Source organism: Somniosus microcephalus, chromosome 34 (assembly GCF_052327205.1).
Source record: "Somniosus microcephalus isolate GS21.2 chromosome 34, FLI_Smic_1.0, whole genome shotgun sequence".
Taxonomy (NCBI): domain Eukaryota; kingdom Metazoa; phylum Chordata; class Chondrichthyes; order Squaliformes; family Somniosidae; genus Somniosus; species Somniosus microcephalus.
Genome location: NC_141020.1, coordinates 27,866,724 through 27,887,080, shown reverse-complemented (window position 1 = coordinate 27,887,080; position 20,357 = coordinate 27,866,724). Strand labels below are relative to the sequence as shown.

The 20,357-nt window shown below is 45.7% G+C and overlaps 1 protein-coding gene across 1 annotated transcript in view; it reads right to left on the bottom strand.

Moving 5' to 3' along the window:
* The window catches only part of zc3h4 (zinc finger CCCH-type containing 4), a 48,967-nt gene that overhangs the window by 7,693 nt on the left and 20,917 nt on the right, over positions 1-20,357 (bottom strand). The window contains exons 7-11 of the mRNA XM_085973607.1: positions 17,526-17,637; positions 14,456-14,565; positions 10,414-10,763; positions 8,803-9,143; positions 499-741 (exon numbers count right to left, since the gene is read on the bottom strand). Coding sequence (XP_085829733.1) covers positions 499-741; positions 8,803-9,143; positions 10,414-10,763; positions 14,456-14,565; positions 17,526-17,637 — 1,156 coding nt within the window. The remainder of the gene's footprint in view (positions 1-498; positions 742-8,802; positions 9,144-10,413; positions 10,764-14,455; positions 14,566-17,525; positions 17,638-20,357) is intronic.

The window sequence follows — 20,357 nt, the reverse complement described above, 5'->3', positions numbered from 1 at the left end:
GCCAAATAGCTTTTCCCCTCCGTATTTATCTAGAAAACCATGGACTTATTAGCCTGTATCAGGCAGTAGGAGATGCACTTCATGTGGTGAAGTCTCATCGTCAAGTCTGCCTGCAAATGTGTATTGTAGCCCATCTTATAGCACGAGCACACCACCTTATAGCCTGACTAGAACTATCAATACTCTCAAACTGCAGGTAACAGCTGTTGACTTGAAGTTAGGATTCAAATTCGAGCCCAATGAATGGAGTCTACCATTAGAACTATTTGGCTAACATATTAAACATGGGTTTGAATGCAGTGAGTGCAGTTTACTTCACACAATGTATGGAATTTGCAACAAGCTTTCAAATATTGTGGGCAACAGCCACACAGTACTTAAGGATGACTGGGGAAAAAAATCTGCTTACTTTCTACTTTGATTGAGGATTGCACTGGGACATCGAATAACGCTATTTACTGTACAAAGCCTAACCAGAATTAAAAAAGCAATACTCACCCTCCTCGTTCTCTTTCTCCCGCTGGCTGTTGTCTGCTTTCCTCTTTGCCTTCTCCTCTTCCTCCTGCTGCTTTTGCTGAATGCGTAGAAAGAGTGCCCGCTGGGCGGCAGGAAGGAAGTCCGGGATATTTACAGCTGCTTTCTGACTGGATGGGACACCTCCATTCTCCTCCGCCTCCACTTCATCAATCTGTTGCAGCAGAACAGGCTGGCCACCGCCTTCCTCCATCTCTTCATAGTCACCTGGCACAGAAATGAGCAAAGAGGGATAGGCTGATTATCCTCAGGCATCTCACCAAATTCAACCTCAAAGCTTTTTCAAACAAAATAACTTTTACTCATTTTAAAGCAAATATAGATGTTATTTTTCCACGTCCTTGTTTTGCAGCAGTTCAATTGGGTCACTGTTTGGGCGAGTCAACCTGTTTCACAGGAGCTAAATGGGGCAGTGATTGTTCCATTGGTTTATAGTAGGTGAGCAGGTGTAGGGGGGGGGGGGGGAGGAAGGAATAGAAAGAACACCCTGTGCTTTTGTAAGAGGCAGGAAAGATAAAATGTTGCAAATGGGAATTTTTGTAAGAGGCATATATGCTGGGAGGCACACAACAGGATTCTGGGGTGACTGTCCCTTTAATGGTTTCTGTCCATAGAGGCAGCGGCAAAAAGAGGTCCGCCAGGTAACGCAACATGACCAAGAATGGGGAACGGAATCCAAAATCCCCAAAGCTTTGATAGTGCATGCTAGTGTTCCAATGTTTCCACAGCTAAAATAGGAATTGATTGTGAATGAAGAAAAAATAAGTCAGAGTACTTTTAATAGCCAAATGTTATCCATCTGTATAACTGGGAAGACAGTTAAAGAATGCAGCAGGTAACTTCAGGTTTGTCAGTCACTTCCCTCCCCCCTCACGGAGAGTCACCAGGTCTGGGTTCTACTTACACCTGCTCCAACAATGCATCTCTATTATGTGGGCAACCTGCTTGATCGCTACCCACCACCTCCTACTGGACAGTGAGCACGTGGATGCTGGTGAGACGCTTCTGTTTTCCAAAGTTGAACAGCCTGCCAATACTCACTGCTCAGGGTGTAATATGGTGTGGTACTATAGGGCAGCTGGCACATAGAACTGTTGCTTAGCATGAGACAGCAGCTCCAGGAGAGCTGAAAAAGTTGGAGGTGGAGGAGGCAATAAAACTGCCCAACACACAGCTTTTCAAAATACATTCAAGATGGAGCTACTCTCACATAATTTGCTTGGAAAGATGTAATCACAGCATTATTTTGCAACACACAAGCGTTTACTGTGACACAATCACAGCAATAATAAACTAATTGACCCTATGGGTCCAATTCAGAATCAAGCTACATTTATAAACGAGCAGTAGACAAGCTCATTAGTAAGAATATAAAATTAGTAACAGTACATGGCTAATAAACTCATCCAATTCATTTCAAATGGAAGTACGCTGGACTGTGTTCCAGACATACTTTAAAAAAAAATCTTCATTCTGTCCAAGATTGCAGAATCCACTCATTCTTGAATAAACTTATCGAGCTACTTTTTAAATGGGAATAAATTCTGCACTGTTTCAATACTCTACAAGTACGATCTCCTCCGGGCACTGCAGTGTGCCAATACTGCATTTTTTGAAATAACAACAGAAAATGCTGGAAAAACTCAGCAGGTCAGGCAACATCCGTGGAGAGAAATTTGAGTTGACGTTTCGGGTTTGACCCTTCTTCAAAACTGGAGAGAAAAGGAACTAGATCGAAGGCAGGGCTGCGATCGGACAAAAGAATAAAAGAACCAAAAGAAGTAAAAGAGATTAGAAGCTAGACGAGATGGTAATAGGCTGGGATTAGGTGTAAAGTGTACTGGCAGGGCAAAAGATAGCTGCCAGGTGTGAGAGAGAAGCAAAAGGAAAGGGGGGGGGGAGGAAAGGAGTGGAAATTTTTTTTTTGAAGATCTGCTTCGGTTTGCCTTGGCAAGCTCTGTCGTACTTTATGCAAATGTTTTTAATGACTCGTGTACTAACACACCTTTCGCCTGCGAGGCTAGAAAAGTCACCACATCCAGCATTTTTAGCACCTGAATTACTGTACATTTTTCAAGTCAGAACACCATTCACTTTTCATTCTCTAAACGCCAGCCAGAGAATGATATCCACCTTTCTCGCGTATCTTGCTCGCCACACGATTTGATAGTCATTGAATGTGGATGTTCCAACTATAATCCCTTTGATCATCATTCACGTGTACTTTTCCTTTATGCTTGCCCACAACCCAATTTTAATTTGCCCTAAATAACAAACTTTCAGTAAATAACACAATGCATCAAGACTCGGAGCGTAAGGCGAGAGTGGAAATAGTCCAAATCTAGTCTAAAAGGTACAATTTGTTTTTAAATGTCAGAGTCATAACGGCACAGGAGTCCGCCATTCAGCCCATCGAGTCCATGCCGGCTCTCTGCAGAGCAATCGAGTCAGTCCCATTCCCCCGCTCTATCCCCATAGCCCTCAAGTGCCTATCCAGTCTCCCCTTGAAAACATCGAGTGTCTCCACTTCCACCACTTCCGTCGGCAGCGAGTTCCAGGTCCTCACCACTCGCTGCGTAAAAAAGTTTCCCCTCACATCCGCCCTGTATCTCTTGCCCAAAACCTTCAATCTGTGTCCCCTAGTCCTTGTACCATCAACTAGTGGGAACAGCCTTTCCCCGTCTAGCCTATCCAAACCCGTCATAATCTTGTACACCTCTATCAAATCACCCCTCAACCTCCTTTGCTCTAATGAAAACAAATCCAGCTTCTCCAACCTGTCCTTGTAGCTAAGATCCCCCATCCCCGGAACCATTCTGGTAAATCTCCTCTGCACCCTCTCAAGGGCCTTCACAGCCTTCCTAAAGTGTGGTTACCAGTGTGGCCTAACCAGCGCTTTATAAAGGTTCAGCATAACTTCTCTACTTTTGTACTCAATACCTCTATTTATGAAGCCCAAGATCCCATATGCTTTGCTAACCACTCTCTCAATATATCCTGCCACCTTCAGGGACCTATGCACATTAACTCCCAGGTCCCTCTGTCCCTGCACACTCTTTAAAACTGTGCCATTAAGTGTATATTGCCTCTCCCTGTTCCTTCTGCCAAAATGCATCGCCTCACACTTCTCTGTATTAAATTCCATCTGCCACTTGCCTCTCTATGTCCTGTTGATATCATCAACACTGTTTGCCACACCCCCAAGTTTGGTGTCATTGGCAAATTTAGAAATTCTACTCTGTATTCCAATATCCAGGTCATTTATATCAAAAAGAGCAGTGGCCCCAGCACTGACCCTTGGGGAACACCACTGTCTACCATCCTCCAGTCTGAAAAACAGCCATTTACCACAACTCGCTGTTTTCTGTCCATAAGCCAATTCCTTATCCAAGCTGCCACTGACCCACCTATTCCATGAGCCTCAATTTTGTTAACCAGCCTTCTGTGTGGTACTTTGGCAAACGCCTTCCGAAAATCCATGTAGACAACATCCATTGTATTCCCATCATCAATCCTCTCTGTTACTTCAAACACGATCTGCCTTTTACAAATCCATGTCGGCTCTCCTTATCTCCAAATGCCCGTTAATTTTTTTCCTTGATTATTGTTTCTAAAACTTTACCCACCACTGATATTAAACTGACCGGCCTGTAGTTACTAGGATTGTCCTTACACCCTTTCTTGAACAATGGTGTCACATTTGCCACTTTCCAATCCTCAGGCACCTCCCCCGCATCTAGGGAAGATTGGAAAATTATGGCAAGCCCTTCCGCTATCTCCTCCCCCAATTCCCTTAGCAACCTAGGATGCAAGCCATCTGGACCAGGCGACTTGTCCACTCTAAGCATACCCAGTCTTTCTAGTAAATCCTGTTTATCAATTTTCACCCCTTCCATTGTTTCTACTTTTTCCACTTCTACCGATATTTTGTCAGCATCCACCTCCTTAGTAAACACCAATACAAAGTACTCATTGAGTATTCTAGCCTTGCCCTGCGCCTCTAAGCATATATCACCTGCGTTGTCTCTAATAGGCCCCGCACCGCATCGCCTCTTACTACCCGCTTACTGTTTACATGCCGGTAGAAGGTTTTTGGGTTCCCTTTTATGTTAACTGTCATTCTGCTCTCTCATTCTCTCTTTGCCAATATTATTTTCATCTTCACTTCCCCTCTCAACTTATTGTATTTGGTCTGGTTCTCCCTTGAAGAATTCACCTGACATGCATTATACACCCTCTTTTTTATTTCATCATCTTCTCTATCTCCCTTGTCATCCAAGGAGCCCTTGCTTCGGTTCCCTTACCCTTCCCTCTTGTTGGAATGTACCTAGCCTGTGCTTGGAACATCTCCTCCTTAAAGATCACCCATTGTTCCGTTACAGTTTTTCCTGTCAGTCTTTGGTTCCATTTTACCCTGGCTAGATCCTTTCGCATCCCATTGAAGTTAGCCCTATCCCAGTTTAGAAGTTCCACCTTAGATTGTTCCTTGCTCCTCTCCATTGCTAATCTACATCTTATGATACGATGATTACTCATACCCAAGTGTTCTCCCACAGACACTTGGTCGACCTGGCCCACCTCATTCCCCAGCACCTGATCCAGCAATGCCTCCTTCCTAGTTGGGCCAAGAACATATTGGTCAAGGAAATTCTCCTGAACACATTTCAGAAATTCCTCCCCCTCCTTTTCCTTTCCCTTTACCCCAGCATTATCCCAATCGATATTTGGGTAATTAAAGTCCCCCAATATCACCACTCTAATGCTCTTGCATATCTCTGCGATTTCCCCGCAGATTTGCTCCTCTACCTCCCTCTCACTATTTAGAGGCCTATAGAATACCCCCAATAGTGTGATCATACCCTTTTTGCTCCTCAACTCTAACCAAATGGATTCTGTCCTTGTCCCCTCAAGAACATCCTCCCTTTCCAACACTATAATGTCTTCCTTAAACAGCACTGCCACCCCACCCCCCTTTATCCTTCCCTATCTTTTCTGAACACCTTGTACCCTTGAATATTAAGTGCCCAGTCCTCACCGTTTTTAAGCCACGTTTCCGTTATTGCCACATAGCTAATTGTGCTTGTAGCTCACCAACCTTGTTCACCACACTTTGTGCGTTTACGTACATGCATTCTAAACCCATTTTTGAATTTTTCATAGTCTTTCTTAGTCTGCTCCTATCTAATATGGTACTACCGTCTCTAGTACTATCCAACACACTCACGCTTTTATGCACCTTATTCCTCTTTTCTACTCCTCTATGCTGGTGCCCACCCCCTGCCAAGTTAGTTTAAACCCTCCCCAACAGCACTAACAAACCTCCCTGCGAGAATATTGGTCCCGGCTCTGTTGAGGTGTAACCAGTCCGGCTTGTACAGGTCCCACCTTCCCCAGAAACAGCCCCAATGCCTCAGGAATCTAAAACCCTCCCTCCTGCACCATCTCTCCAGCCACACATTCATCTGCTCTATCCTCCTATTCCTGTACTCACTAGCACGTGGCACATGGAGTAATCTGGAGATTATCTTTGAGGACCTGCTTTTTAATCTCTCTCCTAGCTCCCTAAACTCTGCCTGCAGGACCTCATCCCTCTATCTGCCTATGTCGTTGGTACCGATATGGACAATGACCTCTGGCTGTTCGCCCCCCCCCCCCCCAAGAGTGTCCTGCAGCCGCTCAGTGGCATCCTTGACCCTGGCACCAGGGAGGCAACATACCAGCCTGGAGTCACGTCTACGGCCGCAGAAACGCCTGTCTGCTCCCCTAACTATCGAATCCCCAACCACGATTGAGCTTCCACTTGTTTTCCTCCCCCCCTGTGCAGCTGAGCCACCCGTGGTGCCGTGGACTTGACTCTGGCTGCACTCCCCAGAGGAACCATCGCCCTCACCAGTACTCAGAACAGAATACTGGTTGGAGAGCGCGATGCACTCCAGGGGCTCCTGCACTACCTGCCTGGTCCTCCTCTTCTGTCTGGCGGTCACCCATTTCCACTCTGCCTGCACACTCTTAAGCAGCGGGGTGACCACCTCTAGAAACATGCTATCCACGTAACTCTCAGCTTCACGGATGCACCGCAGTGACTCCAGCCACCTCTCAAGCGCCGAAACCTGGAGCTCGAGTTGCTGTAGCTGGCGACACTTCCCGCACATGTGGTCGTGCAGGACTTCCCACATGGCACAGGATGTGTACTCCATGGGACTGAGCTGCCCTGCAATGCCTCTATTTAATAGACTAAGAACTAACCCAGCAGGAATAAATTTAAAACTTAACAAAATACACTCCCCAGCTACTCGCCTTTTTAATAGGCTATTAACTAACTTAGCAGAAATAAATTTATAAATTAAAAAAAAAATACACTTACCAGCTACTCACCAATCAGCTCCTTCCCTTGTGCCGATTTCACTTTTTATACTCGGACGTCACTTTTTCAAAAACTGCCTGTTGAGTTGCTGTCACTCCGCTCTCGCTGTGCTCCCTCCAGGTCCGCTCCTTCCGATCGGGACTGCTCCGCTCTCGCTGTGCTCCCTCCAGGTCCGCTCCTTCCGATCGGGACTGCTCCGCTCTCGCTGTGCTCCCTCCAGGTCCGCTCCTTCCGATCGGGACTGCTCCGCTCTCGCTGTGCTCCCTCCAGGTCCGCTCCTTCCGATCGGGACTGCTCCGCTCTCGCTGTGCTCCCTCCAGGTCCGCTCCTTCCGATCGGGACTGCTCCGCTCTCGCTGTGCTCCCTCCAGGTCCGCTCCTTCCGATCGGGACTGCTCCGCTCTCGCTGTGCTCCCTCCAGGTCCGCTCCTTCCGATCGGGACTGCTCCGCTCTCGCTGTGCTCCCTCCAGGTCCGCTCCTTCCGATCGGGACTGCTCCGCTCTCGCTGTGCTCCCTCCAGGTCCGCTCCTTCCGATCGGGACTGCTCCGCTCTCGCTGTGCTCCCTCCAGGTCCGCTCCTTCCGATCGGGACTGCTCCGCTCTCGCTGTGCTCCCTCCAGGTCCGCTCCTTCCGATCGGGACTGCTCCGCTCTCGCTGTGCTCCCTCCAGGTCCGCTCCTTCCGATCGGGACTGCTCCGCTCTCGCTGTGCTCCCTCCAGGTCCGCTCCTTCCGATCGGGACTGCTCCGCTCTCGCTGTGCTCCCTCCAGGTCCGCTCCTTCCGATCGGGACTGCTCCGCTCTCGCTGTGCTCCCTCCAGGTCCGCTCCTTCCGATCGGGACTGCTCCGCTCTCGCTGTGCTCCCTCCAGGTCCGCTCCTTCCGATCGGGACTGCTCCGCTCTCGCTGTGCTCCCTCCAGGTCCGCTCCTTCCGATCGGGACTGCTCCGCTCTCGCTGTGCTCCCTCCAGGTCTGCTCCTTCCGGTCGCAGGCTCCTGCCGATCGGGACTGCTCCGCTCTCACTGTGCTCCCTCCAGGTGCGCTCCTTCTGGTCTCATGTTCCCATTGAAAAATAATCTTCTTTGGCTTATTCCTTGATCAGGAGAGCAGGCAGGAAGGCAGGTGACTTGCTCCCAGGTCAGTGTTCATGTCATTCTAAAACCAGCAGCCCATGTTGACTCACTTGCCAATATTTCCTCAGTCTCTATGGAAGCTACTTTACTTTCTACTGATGGCCTGGCGAAGATCGCTGATGCAACGTGTTGGTGCATATTATGGTACCAGGCTGTATGCCAAGAGCTGGATGGTACTGTGGATTTGCAGCACTTCTGTAGGATTTGACTCCAGCCCAGATTGAGGGAGTTAAAAAAAAAAGCCCTCTCTGTCCAATGTAATATTCCAAAGTGAGATGCGTCTGAGAAGATTCAGTCCAGTTACTGTGATCAGATGCACAGCACAGCCAATAATTTGGCACAAACTGGCACTAATCTCACTCAGAGAGGCTAAAAGAATGACTCATCTCGGAAAGGAGAATTTTACACTACCAAGGATGCTCCTCTAAAACTGGAAGGTACATGTTGATGGTGCAGAGTGGATAGTATTTCTCTCTGCATATGATCAGAGTTGTACCTAACCTTGGAGTACCTGATACAGACACGGAGGAAACCAATGTCCCTCACCGCCTTCAACATAAAAAGTCACCCAATGAATTAAATTAACTGCATTCAAAAGAGCCATGTGATTTTTACCTATTAAAGTGCTTGAAAATGTTTGAAGATGATGTCTCCATATGTTATCAAATCTTTATGTTAGCTTCCTGAATATATTACTAATCTGTGCTGAAAATACAGGATAAATATGCAGCAAGGGACTGGAAAGGGTAAGGTACATAACTTGTGTCCTACCTGCTTCTCCATCTTGACCAGGGTCCATCTGCATTCCCTGCTGTTGATAATAGCTATCATAGAAATTGGGTGCAGAAGGAACAGGGGGCATCATTCCTGGATCTCCTTGCATGAATGGTGCCATTGGAGGGCCTGGTCCCACTGGTGGTCCTGGATTCATTCCAGGGCCTAGCGGCATCTCCTCTGGGCCGGGGCCTGGCATAGGTCCAGGCATTGGGCCAGGCATGGGACCGGGTCCTGGTCCCATACCCGGAGCAGGTCCTGGACCCATGGGAGGTCCTGGTGGCCCAGGAGGTCCCGGAGGCCCTGGGAATCCAGGAGGTGGTGGTGGGAACCGTGGCCTGTGTGGAAAAAGAAAATCAATGTTATTCTCAAGCTCAAGCTTGGTTTGCAAACTGTCTTACACAACATTTATCCTTTGAGGACAATTGTACTTTTTCTGCATCAAAACAAACATTACAGCAAGTGGTGCCTTCGTCTCGCAGGATTCTGTGAGCTCACTTTGGTCTACGTTCAAAGCCAGATCGGATGCTGACCGTTTTAATTTTATATGAAGATGGTTCCACAGCTATCACAGGTGAGCTGCTCCATGCAAAGAGGAAAGGCCTGAAATGTCAGGTCTCATGAAATGGAAAACAGTACAACAGCAACAAATAACTCCTGTGAACTCTCCCTCTTGCGGCATCAGGAACATCCACTTCAAGAAAGGTCTGGCTGAAGAAAGCTCTTGGGTTCATTTGATTTCATCCTCTACAAATGCCAACCCATTACAGCTTTTAACATTCATTAAACAAGTAGACGGCCTCTCCGACAATGCACCACTCCCTCAAAACTGCATTAGAGCATCAGCCTAGATTACGTGCGCAGGTCCTGGTGCATGGCTTGAACACTACAATCTTAACTCAGGTTGATGGTGAATCATGGACGGAAACAGGCCATGCTATCGATGGGCCAAAATGTTATGAAGTCACATCGAGGACAGTTCTATACAAAAACATCTGCATTTGGGATGACTCCAAACATCAGTATTTAAGCATAAAAAACCAGTATGATATAAACCAAACAGTATACTGTAAAATTAAAGCAATTACAAAAATTATTGTTCACAAACAGCCTGTAAAGTGCACCATCCATAGAAACATAGAAGATAGGAGCAAGAGTAGGCCATTCGGCCCCTCGAGCCTGCTCCGCCATTCAATGCTGATCAAAAAGTGATCGCAGGAGGAAAAGCCCACGGGAGTCCAACAAGCCAGCAGCTCCCTTTTAGGTTCAACTCAACCCCAACATTTCAGCCATGTTCGTCAATCCCCTCTCTCTCCAGAAACAGCCAGCTGTGTAAGTGTGCTAAGAATTCTAACTCTAGTGATTCAGCACTCTGCAACAGGTGAAAGATTTCCTGTCTTAAAGTAAGTGAGCAGGGTGCTTTGACCAGCGGATTAAAGGACTAGAACTACTGATATGATGTCATTAATGGCACAATCGTTAGCAATTCCTACACAACAGACCATTTTAAAAGACCATTTAACAAAATAGCAGGGATATTACTATATAAACAAGTTAATATAAAATAGACTTGTGTCAAAATTTAAGAGTAGGGTGCGAAATGCATACCTCATTCCCATTTTATGTGCTAGATGTGGAGTGGGTTGAACAACAATCTCAAAGAGTGAGGGGATCTTCTTTTGACCTGGCAGACATGGTGGCCCAGGAGGTGGAGGGCATGGAGGCGGAGGACCTATTGGTGGGGGACCAGGTGGCGGAGGACCTGGAGGCGGCGGTCCCATCATGGGAGGTCGAGGAGCATTGGGAATATTTGAAGGAGGTGGCATTGGAGGTCGAGGTGGTGTGGGTAACAACCCAACTCCAGGTGGCGGCTTCGGTAAGGGAGTGATTCCTTGTTTCTTTAGCTCTTCCACTTCCTTCTCGTCCTCTGCACCAGCTTCTGCCTCACTGGCTAACATCTAATTGAAATGATGAAAAAACATCAATTTAATGACCAGTTCATAGAATCATAGAATGATACAGCACAGAGGAGGCCAGTCGTACCTGTGCCGGCTCTTTGGTAGAGCTATCCAATTAGTCCCAATTCCCTCCTCTTTCCCCAGAGCCCTGAAATTTTTTTTCCTACAAGTATTTAGCCAATTCTCTTTTGAATGTCACTATTCAATCTGCTTCCACCACCCTCACAGGCAGTGCATTCCAGATCGTAACAACTTGCTGTGTAAAAAAAAAGCTTCCTCGTGTTGTCTCTGGTTCTTTTGCTAATCACCTGAAATCTGCATCCTCGGGTTACCAACCCTTCTGCCACTGGAAAGAGTTTCTATCAAAAACGTTCCTGATTTTCAACACCGCTATCAAATCTCCTCTTAACCTTCTCTGCTCTAAGGAGAACAACCCCAGCTTCTCCAGTCTCTCCACATAACTGAGGTCCCTCAAATTCGGTACCATTCTAGTAAATCTCTTCTCCAAGGCCTTGACATCCTTCCTAAAGTGCGGTGCCCAGAAATGAACACAAGACTCCAGCTGAGGCCTAACCAGTGTTTATAAAGCAACGTCCTTGCTTTTGTACTCCAGTCCTCCATTAATAAATAATAATCCCATAGGCTTTTTTAACAGCCATCTGAACTTGTCCTGCCACCTTGGAAGGTTTGTACACATACACCCCCAGGTCCTGCCACCTTGGAAGGTTTGTACACATACACCCCCAGGTCCTGCCACCTTGGAAGGTTTGTACACATACACCCCCAGGTCCTGCCACCTTGGAAGGTTTGTACACATACACCCCCAGGTCTCACTGTTCCTTTAAAATTGGACCATTTCGTTCATATTGCCTCTTCTCATTTTCCTACCAAAATGCATCACTTAACACGTCTCTGCGTTAAATTTCATCCGCCACTTTTCCACCCATTTTACCAATCTGTCTATGACCTCCTGAAGTCTGTTACTATCCTCCTCATTGTTTACTACATTTCCGAGTTTCGTATCATCTGCAAACTTTGAAATCATGCCCTATATACCCAAGTCATTAATATATATCAAAAAGAGCAGTGGTCCTAGTACCGACCCCTGGGGAACACCACTGTACACTTCCCTCCAGTCTGAAAAACAACCGTTCACCACTACTCTCTGTTTTCTGTCACTTAGCCAATTTTGTATCCATGCTGCCACTGTCCCTTTAATCCCATGGTGTTGAATTTTGCTAACAAGTCTATTATGTGACACTTCCAAAACGTCTTCTGGAAGTCCATATACACAACATCAACCCTCTCCGTTCCTCGATCAAGTTAGTCAAACACGATTTGCCTTTAACAAATCTGTGCTGACTTTCATTTATTAGCCCATACTTTGACAAATGCCAATTAATTTTGTCCTGGATTATTGTCTCTAAAGGTTTCCCCACCACTGACGTTAGGCTGACTGGCCTGTAGTTGCTGGGTTTATCATTCTCCCTTTTTTTTTTTGAACAGGTGTGTAACATTTGCAATCCTCAAGTGCTCTGGCACCAACCCCATATCCAAGGAGGATTGGAGACTGTGGCCAGAGGCTCCGAAATTTCCAGTCTTACTTCCCTCAGTAACCTAGGATGCATCCCATCTGGACCGGGTGACTTTTCTACTTTGAGGACTGCCAATCTTTTAAGTACATCCTCTTTATCTATTTTTATCCTATCCAATATCGCTCCTGCCTCCTCCTTTACTGCTACATTGGCAGCATCCACTTCTCTGGTGAAGACTGAGGCAAAGTAATCATTTAGTACCTCAGCCATGCCCTTTACCTCCACAAGAAAATCTCTTTTTTGGTCCCGAATCAGCCCTACCCTTCCTTTCACTGCCCTTTTACTATTAACGTGTTTATAAAAGACTTTTTAAACCAGCTTTGTGCTGTGAACCTGCAACTCGTCAAACAGTCTACCTTCATTCAAGGCAGTCAAGAGAGGAGACTTTGGTTATGGTTGGAATTGAAGCAAGCTTCCAGGTGAAAAGACTGTGCGCCACCCAACCTCCCAGGATTCCTAAACTAGCTTTAATGGCAAAGTGTTTTCATGTTTATCCCCACTTTTAAAAGGTACTTTATTCTAACTTGCATTTTTTTTTTTAAATGTATTCATTGATAGGATGTGGGCGTCGCTGGCTAGGCCTGCATTTAGTGCCCATCCCTAATTGCCCTTGAGAAGATGGTGGTGAGCCGCCTTCTTGAACCGCTGCAGTCCATATGGTGTAGGTCTTATTGTTTTTCGTAGCGGTTGTTTTACAACTGAGTGGCTTGCTAGGCCATTTCAGAGGGCATTAAGGGTCAACCACATTGCTGTGGGTCTGGAGTCACATGTAGGCCAGACCAGGTAAGGATGGCAGATTTCCTTCCCTAAAGGACATTAGTGAACCAGATGGATTTTTGCAACAATCGACAATGGTATCATGGTCACCATTACTAAGACTAACATTTAATTCCAGAATTAAATTGAATTTAAATTCCACCAGCTGCCGTGGTGGGATTTGAACCCATATCCTCAGAGCATTTGGACTGAGTCTAGTGACATAACCACTACGCCACCGCCTCCCCATGCCGAGAAGCCGAGTTGAAAAGGTGGACAAGCAGCCTGCTGCCAGGCATCCGCCAATGTCACTTCTGAACAGTTTGTCAGAAGGTACACCAGATTGGCCTTGGGAAACTCACCTACTAATCGTCATCTTCTCTGAGGAGCACTTTCCCACTGCTCAACACTCCAAATAACACAGCCAACACCAGGACCTTGCAAACCGCAGGCATAAACCTGGTGTCCTCCCACACAGTGGAACAGTCAGTTGGAACACCACTGTGCAACCTATGGGGATGAACTCTTTATAATAGCACTGCTGTTCATGAGGCTCGACTTCAGTGGCAGAACATGAAGTAAATGAGGCCACAAAGCTGCCTCTGGAGGAGAGGAGAATCACTTCAAGAGGTGCATTTCCTGGGCTTCTCTGGAAACAGAGTCCATCACCATTTTTATTGGCTGTGGTCCAATAGTCTGAAATGAAACTCTCAAACTGTGCATGTGCAATGCAAGTAGGGCAGATACCACAGCACAAGAAGCTCCAACACCACTTGGACTGGAATGGCTCTAATATAAAGCAACAGTAAGTTGTTCCTAAGTCAAGCAATTTCCCTGCATGCAGGCAGCATTTCGGGTACCAATGCCATGTCATATTAACTGAAATAAACTGTTAAATATCAGCTGTTTCTGTGCTCCCAACACGGTAGACAGGAAAAATGCACTGCACAGTTTCTCATTGATCAATGCAGATCAGGCACTTCCCTGGTTCAGTCCCTGGTCTGTGCTGTGAGATGATCTGGGCAGCCGCAAGGATGCCACAAATGGCTTGGGTTAAGGACAAGAAATGAGCCAGGATTCCTGCTCTCGATTATTATCCAGCGACCGACCACCTGCTGAGAAGTGCCCATATACGGACATTGGCCTAGAACACGATTGTGCTCAGATGTGCTCCCCCCATTCTCAGTGATAAAATAACCTCTGGACAAGGTCTAGAATCACAACTGAGAATGACCACTTAAGCAAGGTACCCAAGGGCTGCCGCCGACCTGTATCCCAGTATGAGTCACTGCTGACAGGAGGGGGCGAAAACTTGGAAAGAAAATCCTGGATTTGCTTTACCTTGTCCAGCAGCTCCCTGGTTTCTTCGGTTAGAAGCCTGTGGGAAAATTTGCATTCGTCACCCTGGTAACAATTTCCAGTTGTATGGAAGAACTTGCAAGGAAATTCATGTGAGGCTAATTAAGGACAGTAATTTTCCTGAAAGGGCAACAGAATTTTCTAACATAAGAACTTAAGAAATAGGAGCAGGAGTTGGCCATTTGGCCCTTCGAGCCTGCTCTGCCATTCAATAAGATCATGGCTGATCTTCTACCTCATCTGCACTATCCCCATATCCCTTAATATTCAAAAATCTATTGCTCTGTCTTGAATATACTCAATGACTGAGCCTCCACAGCCCCCTGGGGTAGAGACAAAAGAAGCTCAACCCAAATTTTAAGAATTACTTTTGCTTTTTCATTCTTCCGAATGGACCATTAAGTAATGCACAGGTCAAATACCTCTCAAAGTTTCTTTTTCCCTGTTGAAGAATTTATGCAGTGTTTATTCTGCAGCTACCACAATCTGATTTATACGGCATGGCTCTAAATTAAACTATGGAGGCTGGGGGAGAGCTTTGCACATACACTCATACTCACTCACAGGCGGTAAACCCTAAAAGTTGAGAGAGGAGCAGGTGCATTCTCAGAATTAGACAAAAAAAATTCAGCTCACATTTATGAAGTAAGCAGAAAGTTCAAGGACCCTCGAGAAAAAATCAAGCCTGAAGGCTTTGTGTCTTAATGCGAGGAGCATTCGTAATAAGGTGGATGAATTAGCTGCGCAAATAGATGTAAACGGTTATGATATAATTGGGATTACGGAGAGATGGCCCCAGGGTGACCAAGACTGTGAATTCAACATCCAGGGGTATTCAATATTCAGGAAGGACAGGAAAAAAGGAAAAGGAGGTGGGGTAGCATTGCTGGTTAAAGAGGAGATTAACACAATAGTAAGGAAGGATATTAGCTCTGATGATGTGGAATCTGTGTGGGCAGAGCTGAGAAATACCAAGGGGCAGAAAACATTAGTGAGAGTTGTATACAGACCCCCAAACAGTAAGGCGGAGGTTGGGGATGGCATTAAACGGGAAATTAGAGACGCGAGCAATAAGGGCACAGCAGTGATCATGGGTGACTTTAATCTACATATAGATTGGGTTAACCAAATTAGTAACAATACTGTGGAGGAGGAATTCCTGGAGTGTATACGGGATGGTTTCCTGGACCAATATGTCGAGGAACCAACTGGAGATCAGGCCATCTTAGACTGGGTATTATGTAATGAGAAAGGATTAATTAGCAATCTTGTTGTGCGAGGCCCCTTGGGGAGGAGCGATCATAATATGATAGAATTCTTCATTAAGATGGAGAGTGAAGTAGTTGACTCAGAGACTAGGGTCCTGAATTTAAATAAAGGAAATTACGACGGTATGAGGCACGAGTTGGCTAGGATGGATTGGGGAACGTTAAAGGGTTGACGGTGGAGAGGCAATGGCAAACATTTAAAGATCGCATGGATGAACTACAGAATTTGTTCATCCCTGTTTGGCATAAAAATAAAACAAAAAAGGTCCTTGGAAAGAATGGATAAAGTTTGCAGAATGAGCAGGTTCCTTCCCTTAAAGAAATGGGGAGACATTATTAATGTCATTCTATGTACATCTGCTATTTGTTGAAACTGGTAGCTCTCTCGTGACATTGATGAGTCAGTCTGATGATATAATGTTCCTGTCATTAGTAAACAGTGTACCATGTAATGGAAAGTTGCTGAGGTGATGCTGTGTCCTTTTAAAGACACAAGCTGCTTTACAAACAGTAACAGAGACAATCATTGCCCATACAGCATGATGATTGTCTGCTACTATTTGTAACGTGGCTTGATTGGAAGGTGGTGGGGATTGTGGGACAGTACATTAGTATTCATGGGTTCTGGCAGGAGGAAGCTTGCAGACTGGCCGTTCTGAGAGTTGCCGCGGCTAGGACGTGGTACGATAAGGGGAGAGTCACTGTCTGAAATTGGGAAATGGTTGGGATTGACGGGTTTATTGGCGCTGGTTCACTAATGGTTTCACTGTTTCTACTGTTGTTGCCATGGCTTTCATAAGAATATCGGCTGCAGTAGAGGGTGGTACGGGATAGTGGATGTGGCCAGTTTTGAAATTTAAAAAGCGGAGAATTGGGGCAACATAAAGGCAGAAGCCGGTTTCCAAGCTTAGAAAAAAAGGCTGTCACTGTTTACATATAAAAGTATAAAAATGTGGCAGCATAGTGCAGACAGCAGACTCTGGAGTGAGTCAAGAGGTCACAGGACTGGGAGATGAAGCTTAGAGGGTCACGTTAGAATCTGCCAGAGGTCATCATAACAAATTTGGTTTAATTACAATAAATCTAACCATGATTAGGAGTGTCCAAGAAGTATGACTGAACACTGAGACAAAAAGTTTACATCAATTAAGTGTTATACTTACAGGAAAGTATATGAAATACTTTTAAGACAAATTGAAAACTAAACCTTTATGATTTAAAATGTAAAGTAAACCCCCCCAAAAATAAATGATTTTCCTGTACTCCCTCCCACTTACCCATACACAGTGCTTGTGAGTGTTAAAACCCAGTAAGAATTTTTAGCAAACCATTATTTTTCTGCTTACTTAGAAAATAAAAATCATAATGGTCACTCAGCATGGGAAATCTTAATCACGGTCAGCCAGTTTCTAGCAAGTGGAGGCGGAAAGAAAAACTGCTGCAAATCTGAAATTAAAAAGTGCATGTGCATAGCTCTGCTCTGCTCCTGGACAGTGAACTCGGAATGTTTTGGTAGCACAGTCAAGAATGTGTGCTTTGCCAAAACATTATTTTTAACACCCTTACTTCAGTTTATCAAGTGTGCAGGATCTCCAAAGTACCATCAAAGCACTTTTTAAAGTTGGCTTGACACTGCTCTGAACCTATAGGCTTTTTGGTGTCGAGACCAAGAGATAGAAGACATGGCTTTCCAAGCAGGTCCCCCCCACCGACATGTCACGGGCTCGGATCAGAACCTGACCGAGTTATGCTCCACAAAGTGGAGACCCAGAAGAAAAGGATATCGTGCATGTATAAACAATTTTCTGCTTTAGCGCAGAATCCATTGTAGTAAAATCTGCAGAGCTCCCGCTTCCTGGGGGGCCCTAAATCATGGCTGAAATTGCACTGCTCTCCCTGCAGAGAGGAGGAAAAAAACAAGTTAATATTTCTTCACCATTCTCATTCAGAACTATTCGGTGCAAATAAAAGCCTTTATTCATAATAAACATTTGTCACATCAACTGAGGTCAGGTACAAAAGTCACTGGATATTGTCTGGTCACACAAAGGACATACTCATTCATATCTGTTCTGGAGTCTTCAGTCATGCAGACCGTGCACAGTTGTTATAAATTTACAGATGAATCAGATTAAAAGATAAAGTGAACTGTAATTCTGCCCAATATCCATAACATGTGGACCATTGGAGAGCCACGACAATGTTCAACTGCTGCTCGGCCATTATAGGCAAGTTTGAGCAATTCTCAGCCCTGTCAGTGGGCTGAGCACTGGGTGGCACAGAGGAGAGGGGCAGGGAGAGGAGCAGGTGCACCAGACAGCAGTGCGCCACCCATCAGCCACTGGGGATGGAGAACATAAGAAATAGGAGCAGGAGTTGGCCATTTGGCCCTTCCAGCCTGCTCCGCCATTCAATACGATCATGGCTGATCTTCTACCTCGTCGCCACTTTCCTGCACTATCCCCATATCCCTTGATTCACTTAATATTCAAAAATCTATCGATCTCAGTCTTGAATATACTCAACAACTGAGCCTCCACAGCCCTCTGGGGCAGAGAATTCCAAAGATTCACCACCCTCTGAGTGAAGAAATTTCTCCTCATCTCAGTCCCAAATGGCCGACCTACTCAATCTCTCCTCATAGGGCAATCCCCCCATCCCAGGAACCAGTCTGGTGAACCTTTGTTGCACTCCCTCTAAGGTAAGTTCCCTAAACTACCTAGAACGAAGGTTCACTAGATTGATTCCTGGGATGAGAGGGTTGTCCTATGAGGAGCGATTGGGCCGATACTCTCTGGAGTTTAGAAGAATGAGAGGTGATCTCATTGCAACATATAAGATTCTGAGGGGGGGTTGACAAGGTAGATGCTGAGAGGTTGTTTCCCCTGGCTTTGAGTCTAGAACTATGGGGTATAATCTCAGGATAAGGGGGCGGCCATTTAAGACTGAGATGAGCAGGAATTTCTTCACTCAGAGGATTGTGAATCTTTGGAATTCTCTGCCCCAAAGGGCTGTGGATGCTCAGCTGTTGAGTATATTCACAGTTGAGATAGACAGGTTTTTGGGCACTAGGGGAATCAAGGGATATGGAGATCGGTTGGAAAGTGGAGATGAGATCGAAGATCAGCCATGATCTTATTGAATGGCGGAGCAGGCTCGAGGGGCCGTATGGTCTACTCCTGCTCCTAGTTCTTATGAAACACAGCAGGATGCAAGCAACCTAAAACATGGGCGAAAATCAAGAATGCAGTCCAGTTTTATCTTTACATCAGGTTCAAACAGCTGAAGAAGCAGCCCAGTGCAGATAAATTACACTGTTTACTGCACAATCCATTATGGTAAGCTAGGCTGTTTCTTCACCACAAGTTTGTGTACGGTATCACACCCCAGGGTGTGAACTGGGAATTTGGGAGTAGTTGTCCCGTAATTTTGAGCAATCAATTTGAGACATTTATTATCCAGATTTCCAACTGAATTTTTTTTTTATGGAAAGGCCATACATACACTTGAGTGACCCGTGTTATGTTCACACACGTGAGCTAGCTTCAGCTTCGTGCATGCTGGCAGTCCTGTTTCATGCCCAAATATGTGCAAAGCCCAAATCTTTTATATTGGGACTAATCATAGCATAAATTCCCTACACTGTGCACAAGCAAAAAAAAAGGTGAAATGACTACTGTTACAAATGAAAATTGGCAACCTATGGAACTGTAAGTGAACTGTAATTTAAAACAGTGGAATTCAGTCTGCATCTGTTGGGAGTAACTGTAATTACTTAACTAATATGCAAACTTTTTTACCTATATTTCCACATTTATATAACTATAATTAGTTATATAAAAAAAAACACAAGTTCTGACATAAAAGATGGCTAATAGACTGGAGTTTCATAGTCCATTTCTGATCTATGTTGAATTAACTGACCCCTCAGCTATGGACAGAGGTAGAGGTGCTATAATTTGCATCTGCGCCCCTAGGGTGTGGAGGGGATATTCAGACTGTACTTCCACTTCTAAATCACTGTTGTAACCCCTGCTGAAACTCTGTGTGTGAATGCAGATGTGGAGCAGGATCTGACTTGGCTGTAACAAGTCTACCAAGATTCACGGTCTAATTTCACAAATGAATAATAGGCAGTTAGGTGGGGGGTTGGTGTTGGCACCAGTGCTTGTGGCACAGTACTGCAAGATGAGCCAGGGCCTTCAGTAGAGGGGTGGAAACTGGAGCAGAAAATAAAATATAAAATACACTGAAAACACAAGGGTAGAAAAGCACTGAAACAGTAAGTTATCAAATGGTGGCTTAATGACAGAATGGTGCAACACGGCGCAAATGAGTGGTTAAGCAACGGCTCGATTTTAAAACTCTCATCCTTGTTTTCAAATCCCTCCATGGCCTCGCCCCTCCCTATCTCTGTAATCTCCTCCAGCCCGACAACCCTCAGATATCTGCGCTCCTCTATTTCTGGCCTCTTGAGCAGCACTGATTTTAATCGCCCCACCACTGGTGGCCGTGCCTTGAGCTGCCTGGGCCCTAAGCTCTGGAATTCCCTCCCTAAACCTCTCCGTCTCTCTCTCCTCCTTCAAGGCGCTCCTTAAACCCAACCGCTTTGCCCC